The 9,820-nt window shown below is 37.6% G+C and overlaps 1 protein-coding gene across 1 annotated transcript; it reads left to right on the plus strand.

The window, feature by feature from the left end:
• The first annotated feature begins 3,254 nt into the window (after positions 1-3,254).
• Positions 3,255-8,923, plus strand: LOC100889172 (kelch-like protein 12). Its single transcript, XM_003725146.3, has 2 exons — positions 3,255-3,337; positions 5,221-8,923. The coding sequence occupies exon 2, from the start codon at positions 5,247-5,249 to the stop codon at positions 7,179-7,181; it is 1,935 nt and encodes a 644-aa protein (XP_003725194.1). The 5' UTR covers positions 3,255-3,337; positions 5,221-5,246; the 3' UTR covers positions 7,182-8,923.
• Positions 8,924-9,820: the final 897 nt, after the last annotated feature.

A 9,820-nucleotide genomic window follows, 5' to 3' on the forward strand; every position in this document is an offset into this window, starting at 1 on the left:
TCTCTCTCTCTTTCTGCCTCCCTATCTCTCTCTCTCTTGTTGGAAACCCTTCATCAAACCAATGGAAACGTAGGATTTTTATTAGAATAATGGGATAAAATATGAAATGGATATAAAAAGAATTGTAAAAACGCCATCTGACATGCTAATATATGAGCTGTATTGCTTGCAATATCAGTATGACTTGTATGTAGGGTCCCTCATGCCATGTTGGTCACACCATGGGGTATGAGGACTGGATGGGGTAAATTCCTTAAAACCTTATTATGAGCTGCCATTTCATATGTACATTATTAGTATTTAAAAATAAGAGATTTTCTGCATTGTTTTACAGTGGATATGTTTATGATTATACAAACAAGCTTTAATGCGTTTGTACAAACTTATCCTTTCCTCAACTCTTTATGCATGTTTTGGTAAACAACTTTAGCCCATGTTCATGACCATCTTCATAGTTTCATTAAGGTAATAATCATCCAAATAGAGCCTAGGATATGCACGCAATGTACAGTCCGGTGTGTTTCTTGATAGCCTATCCGAGCCCTTTGTAAATTATCCTAAATTTAAAAAACTCATAAAAAATACAAAATTACAAAAACCTAATGTCCGTTCTGTCTACAGAAATGTTCGTTGATTGTTTTTTAAGTGATGTAGAGTATTATCATCTTCAAACCATTAAAATACAGCCAATTTCCATACCATAGACTATTTGTCAAACATAGTATAATTTCTTGATCCATTTTAATGGCAGTTATTCACAGTAACATGTGTTTATTGGTTCTTGCTCTCAAGGAATTTTGAGCCCAAACTAAGCAACAAATCATAATTTGAATTAATGCATTACATATTTGGAGGGTACAAATCTTTCATTAAAAAAAAAAAATTAAACTTTAATAAGAATACTTGACTTATAGAACGTCACTGCTGCTCTTAGTATCAAGATTTATTGGTCAAGCTGAAATATATAGTGCAATATTGCGAGAAAAGAATATGTGGGAGAGATAAAATGCTGAATTTCCTTTATTGAAGGAACCCATGTTCAAGTTGTAGTTTGGTAAAGCTATATCTGTTGTTATGAAAGGAGTATTTCACATTTAAAAAGCTATATATTATTGGAGAATGACGATTTGCTATCAGTATAGACGAAAGCAGAGATAGAAATCTTGTTTTATTACTTTTTTCAATGCAGCTTATGATGGTAAAGAAGTGTGAAATCATGTTCAAAGTATAAACAAAGAAACAAACAAGTAATAATAAGTTTTTACTCATGAAGGAATTACTAGCAAATATGTATTGCGGCAGCATTAAAAGTATTATTTGTTGAACCAGCAAGATTGTTGAACATTTACCCTCAACCTGTTAGTAGGATAGATAGCAATGTCTAATTCACCTGAAAACCCCAAAAGGCATTCTTAAAAGAACAGAAGTGTCTTTTGAGAATTTTGATGGGTGATGCCAGTCAAAATTGAATGTTATGTGAATTCAGTATTTGATGTTGCAGAGTATGAAACAAGTGAGGTACTAAAAATATAATGGACGTATTAAAAAAAGGGCAATTCTGCAACCTTGTATTTGATCTGAAAAATGCTGTGAGGAGTATAAAGCGGCAGCAGTAGCAAATACCGAGGTTTCTCTCTCTGTGTGTACAAACTGTCGATGTAAATGTAATGTTCTGTAAATGACTCTATTGTGAGCGATGTTTGCATCTTTTTTAGACTGTATATGTGGCAATTGAGATTCCTGTGCAGAATATGCAAAAAGATTCGTTGAAAATAAAGCATGTATATACGTGAGATAGTTCAAGGAATATAAATGTTGTGCATGTTAAGAGGTGTTTTTTGTACTCAGGAAAGGAATATTCAAAGAGAATCGACGTTGAGAGAAAAAAGGATACTTAATTACGTATTATATCAGTTTGTGAAATTGTGTTTTTATCTTTCCCCAATTACTGATATGTTTTAGTCATTAATCTTTGATTGAAATCTCCCTTTCCTTTCATATATCATTGAATCCCTTTTGCTTATTTTTTGTTGGTCATTCCATCCCGCTTATTTAGCATCTATGAATAATCTATGCCAAATCCTTCTTACCCAAAGCTTTCCAAGCATACTCTATGTTCAACCTATGTTTCATATGTTTGTTTGTTTGTAATAAAATGTTGTCCTTGTGAAGTAGAATGATTACATTTCTACCGACTCTGTCATTTTTTGTAGTAGGTGTTTATTGTAGTGATGAGGGTTCAGTTTGAAGCAGGCATGAGAGTAGGTGTGAGAGAAAGAGAAGATTCAGATTCATATTTGCTGTCAGATGTCTATCTCATCTATTTAAAACCTGACAGACTGTCACTCTCTCTTTTCTTTTTTTTTCAATCCCCTTAATGGACACCGACATCTTTTCTTCAGGTTTTGTTATGAACTACTTTTATGCCTCATTATCTATTAACAAATTAGCAAAGCCAAAAGAAATGATTGATCATGATTAACCAAGGAATTACATCTCTTCACCTTCATGGGGACTAAAATAGTTTGTCGAAGGATATGGAATGATTATATGATTAGATTATTCGAATTGATTGACTGTCAGATGTGGTCGCATCATATTTTGATTGACAGGTGGAAAACATGAGTGAGAGTGATGAGACAGTTGAGTTGACGTGTCTGAAGGTAAAAGAGAAACATAGTTTGATTTGTTAGAAAGGATCTGAGAATACCTGAATGGATGCGAGAATGGAATTCAAGAGGATCCCCGACTTGCCACTCAATATATAATGTGTAATTGATTGCTTGAGGAACAGACTGATAAGTAGTAAAGTGAATATATTTTATCATTCAATAGAGAATTATAACAAAAAAATTAACATACGGTACTGATATAATGATCAGGGTCAGAGAGAGAGAGAGAAAGAGAGAGAGAGAGAGAGAGAGAAGTAGAGAGGAGTGAGATAAGAGTGAGGAGTGGGAGTGAGCATGAGGAGTGAAAGAGAGAGAGAGAGAGAAAGGGAGAGACAGTGCATGAACAAGGAGTGTGAGAGAGAGAGAGAGAGAGAGAGAGAGAGAGAGAGAGACAGAGAGAGGGAGTTGGAGGATGTATATATATTTCGTATTAATAGTATGTTTTACACATATATTTTAAAAACGAATCGAAAGCCTTTGCACAGGAGGAGTTGAGAGTTGGGGGCACTTTAATATACCCTGAAAGATATAGGCCTACAGCAATTTAGAGGAGCTAGCATTCATCTCTACGGAAAATGCTGCAGCGCTGCGTTGTTGCCAAGATACTGAAAACAGATGGCGCTCTTCAAGACGTTGTTATTGCTGGATAACTCTGCACTTCGAAGGTGATTTTTCATGATTATTTGATAATGTTTATTGCTATAATTTGTTCATATGTTTATAGATGCCTTATGTTTCTTTGATGATGTGTATTTTGCCTTGGTTTTTTGTGAATTATTAGTTAAAATCGCTTCAATTTACTGGTCGTTCTCTTTTTCTTCATACCAGTCCGATCCATTGAAATTGGCGTTGTAATATTTACATAATGAAATTTTGTTTTGGTGGTTGTGGTGGTTATTTTATCTGACTGCTAAGAAAGCATAAATGCTTGTTAGTAAGCAACCATAGGACCGACGGCTTTAGGTCCTCGGAAAGACCTGGTATGAGGATTAATGTCTTACCAAAGGGCACTATAGCGCATCGCCTTGGTTTCGAACCCAGGTCGCCGGATTACGAGACCATGGCACTGCTCTACAAACTTAGACAGCAATAACCATCTGATTTGGGTCATTTCTTTAATAAAACTGACATTTGTTGTCATTCCCCAATACAGATGGCAACCCAGAGATCTCGTACCGTGGGGGTAAATTAGAGCCACAGCGGAACAGCTTTTCGTTACCGACATTTCTCCCCCGATTTTCTTTATTTAGGGTCTAGAATCTAGATCTAATTTTCTGATTTCTAAATCAGATGTAAATTAGGTCGGTATGTCATTTGTCCTAATTACAGTTATCAAAATTTGATAACTTAATATTAAATTGATAATTTACGGACTTACTTATATGAATTATCCAATTTGTATCTCCAAACTGTGAAACTACGTTCATGCACTCGAAAATAGAGCTATATGACCCGGCGGCCGGTATATTTCCGGGTCAACCTACGCCAATGGCCAATCAGAGCACTCGTTTCATGGGAGTTCGTTGGTCAAGCCGGGCCGACTCCGTACGTAGCTACGGTAGCTACTGGACGTTCGAAAAGAAAAAATGAATATTCATCAACTAAAACCAAGACGGATAATGTTGTCGACGAGACTTTCTCGGATTAATCATTAATTTAGGATCTAAATGAGCAAGCTATCGTAAGACAAATAAGCTATATATATGTTATTTTTAATTTTTATTATAATTGCAGCAGTTATGAGGATGTAAAGAGTGAAAATTTCGTTGCATATCTCATTCATCGCGGTCCGGTCGAACCGAACCATTTGTTCTGTACAGTCCCTCACAGTACGAGGTCCCCATCCTTCAGTCTCTATAATCGGAGGTCTAGTGGAGCCAGACGTAGTCTCAGTGGAACAACCGACGATTAGAGAGACTGAAGTTTTCGGTCTATACAAACTGAGCTATCGCCCCTCCTCTCACTGGCTGGAATCAGTCACTCAAACTGTACACAGTTAGTAATCTATAGTAATTACATGGTTGAGAGCTTGGCCATATGAAAGAATTTCCCCTTTTTTAAGTGTTGCCAAGTAATGTTCACCAAAAAATAAAGCAATAAACTAAAGAGTAAAGGCTAAAGCAAACGTCGAAACAAAGCAAAGAGAAAAAAGAAAAAGTGAAATAGAAGAAGAGGGCAATAGTACTAAAATGTGAAATAGGAGCAACTTTAGAATACCCCACCACAAAAATTGAATCAACGTTCATAGAGTACCAAGTACTTCACAAATGAAGCTAAATCTCAAGACTTGAGCTCTTTAAGTACCTGTAACACTAAACCTAATCCTAACCCTAACTCTCACCCTAACCCTAGGTCTTCAACGTTTATGTGCATTATCTCATTGGTAGGGTATTATAATGTTAAGCCGTGAAATATCCTAACCAAATTAAGGGTCTTTAAAAAAAAAAAAAATTAATTTGTCTCTATTTGTAACAAGATTGTTGTTCTTGTTCACTTGTACATGTAATAATGAAATGTTTTAATATTGTTGTTTGTTACTCTTTCTCAGATTTTGGATACCACTTGAATGAAGCCATGGCAGAAGACGAAACACAATGCAAGAATCTAGAAGGTGATCCAGATGCTGATGAAACTGGAGAGGGTAATATGCTTAATAATGAGACGGGTAACGTTAATGACATCCAGGTCATTGACCTTGAAGAAGCTGATCAAAATACCAGTCCTTGTCACCAACACAATGGTAGTAATAGCCAAAAAGTTACAGATTCAGAAGGATTGATGAATAAAGTGTTAGAATACAAGGAGAGGGAGGCCGAGACAAAGAAATATCAGTATCCACATAAATCGAGTGAGCTCCTAAGAGAACTGAATGGCTTCAGGATTGCAGGAAAGCTTGTGGATGTGACTTTGGTGTCTTCAGATGAAAAAGAGTTCCCTTGCCACAGAGCTGTCCTTGCAGCCAGCACCCCATACTTTGATGCAATGTTCACCGATGATCTTCAGGAGAGTCGCAGCGATCGTATCGAACTGACCAACATCAAAGGCGCGGCGTTGGAATCCATCATCCGTGCAGTTTATATGTGTGATGTAGATATCAGTAGCGATTCAGTACAAGACCTTCTTGCCACAGCACATTTTCTGAACTATCCCCATATCCTAGAATCTTGCTGCCAGTTTTTGGAAGATTCACTGGCACCACAGAATTGTCTGGGGATCGTTGAGCTGGCAGAGACCTACGTCTGCGACAACCTCCGGACTCGGGCTTGGAACTATGCTCTAGAAAACTTCAGAGATGTTTCATCGTGTCAAGAGTTTCTTCAGTTAGAGGCGTCTGTCTTGGAACGCCTTGTTACTTGCGATGAATTAAATGTTTCTGGAGAGGACGAGGTGCTTTCAGCTGTGCTTCAGTGGGCTTTGAGTGATCAAGCTCATATTGAATTTTTACCACCTGTTCTAGCAAAAGTGAGACTCCCTCTTGTCAGTGATGAATATCTAACTGGAGCTCTGAATGCACACCACTTCCTACATGGCAGTGGCAAGTGTCTCTCACAGATTAGAGATGCCCAGAACCTGAAAGGGCTTGCGAGAAACGGAAGACGACGGGATCATGCCCTGCTAAAACCAAGACATTCCATGAGGACCGAGGTATTGGTAGTGGTTGGTGGTATGATAGATAATAGAGAATGGATAACTGATGTATCTAGCTTCAACCCAAAGACTAACCACTGGTCTCCTATGGCTAACCTTCCATTTGACCACTCCGACTATGCAGCTGCTAGCGTTGATGATGCTATTTATGTGTCTGGTGGCTTCCATCGCACCAAGGGAACTATCTCAGAAGTATGGCGTTACGATGAGACACACGATAGATGGGCTCTGGTTCAAGACCTGATACTGCCGCGTTTTAACCACACTTCCATTGGACATGATCACCATATTTATGTGTTAGGTGGTGAGGATGGTGATAGCTCCCTAACTGAGATTGAGAGATACTCTCCCGAGTTGGATAAATGGGATATCATTGGCTCCATCAATCCAACTGGAAGCGGGATGGCTGTCGTGGCCCTTCGCAACAGACTCTACATCATTGGATGGCTGACCAATGTGAGGTTGATGTGTGTTGTGCAGTACTTTGATCTGGAGACCTTGGAATGCTCCACCATCCCCAGCTCAGGACTCAACCGTCAGCTCTTCCCTGCCGTTGCCCTTAACGACTCCATCTTCATCCTGGGTGGGAACCGCATGAAGGAAGTGGCCGTCTATGACCCAGAAACATTCACTTCCACCAAGGCAGAGTCCATGAAATTCAAGAGGAATACACCGAGTGCAACGGTGGTAGGAGGAAAGATCTACGTGACTGGAGGTGAACTGAGGCAGCATGTAGCTAAGGTAGAGTCCTATGATCCCTATCTTGATCTGTGGGACATTCTGGAGCCCATGCCACATGCTGTATGCTTTCATGGATGTGTAATGATCAGGAAGTACCTAGGTCCACCATATCAGACGTGAAGTTCTGACATTTTCTGTATGAGGGCTTGTTCAGAATAAGCGGAATATTTGTTGCAGCCTGTATCTGTACCTCATTGGATGGTGGACTGATGTAAGGTATTAAAAACGTATAATTAATGTTGTTCTTGGCTTATCCTTCTGTGGCATGTGAGGTGGGAAAGAAAATGATTTACCAGGCCGATGTGTAATGTACAAAATGGATTTGTATTTGACGTTTTGAATGTAATCACTGAAGTTCACAGATTTGCTACAGCAGGCTACATTTTGGTGCAAGTAAGAACTACCGGTAACCTTAAGTTTATGATATGTAGATGTCTGATAGCCATAAGTCCAGCCATTCCCACCCAAACAAAAAGAAGAGGAAGAAAGAAACAGCCAATTTATCTGCCCAGATGCAAAATGTGTTTTTGAAGTGTTGATTTTTTTTTCTTCAGGAAAATAATTTTGATATATGCATTCATTCTAATTTTATCCTTAATTGTGTGGAATCGCAGAAGTTACTTAATACCTTCACAGTAGATTTCTAAACGATTCCCATGGTTTTCATTTTTTTTAAACATCAGTGACCTTTACGGTCACCGTGGATTGCTTTCTTACTTGATTATATCACATCGGAAAAAAATAATGTTATGTTTTCCCCAACAAAGAAAAACAAACCCACTGTTAATCATAGCATAGGTTAACATGCAAAATAAGACAATGTAATAAATCTGCTTTCATAGGGATTTGCGAATGATGATTCTTTACTTTGCAGAGAGGTGATTGTGTGTACTTCCAAGGGATTTCAGGACACTTTTAAGAATACTGACTGTACAATTAGGGAGTGGAAGTTTTGTGATCATTTAATTACCAGTATATGAAAATTAAAAAGTCATGTGTGGATGAAGTTAATAGTCTTTAGGCTATTATCGTATGAAATTCATTTCACACAATCACCCAGCTAGGTGAAGTTAGTGCTACAGTTATGAAAGTTTCCTTGCCCCCCCCCCCCTCGGAGTAAAACAAAATTACCGCTAGATGGGTTTCGACATATACTGCAATTCTTATTGTTAATGATCGAGTTCCAGGTGTTGCCCATAAATCATATATTTTGCTTCAGTGCTGTTCAACTTTCCAGGATATCAAGTTTAAAAAAATTAAAAAGGGGATATGATTTCTGCAGATTAGAATTATTACTTATCAATAACAATCAAAGAAATTCAGCATATTGATTTGACAGCTAGTTTTCACTGCTTTTTGAGATTTAAAAGTATGTAAATGATGGCTTCATTGTATCATTCTTAAAGGAACTTGGTAACATTGTTCAGATGAGAGAAAATGGTGCTAAGGTAGTGAATTCAATGCTAGATGTACAATTAAAGATAACCTGAAAGTTTGAGTGGAGAACTTACCATTATTAATGATAAAAATTGGGAAAAACTTATCTGATCAATTCCTTAATTCTCCCAACTATAAGTACAGTAGAAGGAATATAATGAGTAACATTTCATACAAAACTTACAGTTTTTTCATCAATGTTACCGAGTCACTTTAATACTGCAAGTTGGTGGTAACAAGGATGATATAGAAGGAGCTGTTGAATAGCTAGCATGAAAACTCAACTTTCTTGCCATATGATTGAATTTGTAACAAGTTCATTATTCAATAAAGCATGTGTATTAAGGACTTTCTTTGTATCTTTAATGTATTATTTTGGGCAAGTTTATCTTTGTTGCACATTATCAATACAACAATATAAAGTAGTACTTTTGCCAGGGTATATTTAAGGAGATATTGAAGCAAAGTTTGAATTCTTATAGATCAAATTTGATATTGAAAAAATTAGAGAGATAGGAAAAGAGTATAAAAAGGGAAAGTGAATTGGAGAAGGGGATAAGAGAAGGGGGAAAAAAGAGGGAGAGAGAGGTAGCAAAATAGATAGAGGAAAGAGAGGGGGAGAGAGGGAGCATAGACAGAGAGAGGAACAGACAGGGATGCAAGCAAGAGAGAGAGAGAGAGAGAGGTGACAGAGGGGAAGGAGAGAGAGAGAGAGAGACACACACACACACACACACACACACACAGGGATGGAAGAGAGAGAGAGAGAGAGAGAGAGAGAGAGAGAGAGAGAAATGGGAAGTAGGGGTCTGTAGGGCCTATGGGACAAAGGGAAAAGGTAGCAACTTCTTTCTGTATGTCCCATTGGTCCTTTACATTACTATAAATGTAGGACAGTGCCAATTAACCACAGGAATAAATAGACAAAGGACCAGATTTTCTTTATACACTCAGCAAAAGGAGAAAGTGGAAACTCTTCATTATTATAAACGTAAATATAAACCATAAATAAATATACAATATATTGAATATATATAAAAATCAAAAAATCAATTCTCTCCCCAAATGCTCAAGTTATAAACTTTCACGTTTGGATGGGCACATTCATCTAGCCGTTAGAAGGTCTGATTAAGAAAATTGCACAAAAAGAGTAAGTAGCCATTGAAATGTTAATGGCTTGTTCTTGTTTAAAAATGGAACAAACAATGTGAAACCATAAGGATTGAGTCCAAGATTGTGGACAAGCCATAGGATACCTTCAACACTCATCAACAATTGAATGGCCAGACGCCCTACTATGATGATTTTTGCAATTTTCTTTC

Source organism: Strongylocentrotus purpuratus, unplaced genomic scaffold, assembly GCF_000002235.5.
Source record: "Strongylocentrotus purpuratus isolate Spur 01 unplaced genomic scaffold, Spur_5.0 spur5_scaffold_6, whole genome shotgun sequence".
NCBI classification, from domain to species: domain Eukaryota; kingdom Metazoa; phylum Echinodermata; class Echinoidea; order Camarodonta; family Strongylocentrotidae; genus Strongylocentrotus; species Strongylocentrotus purpuratus.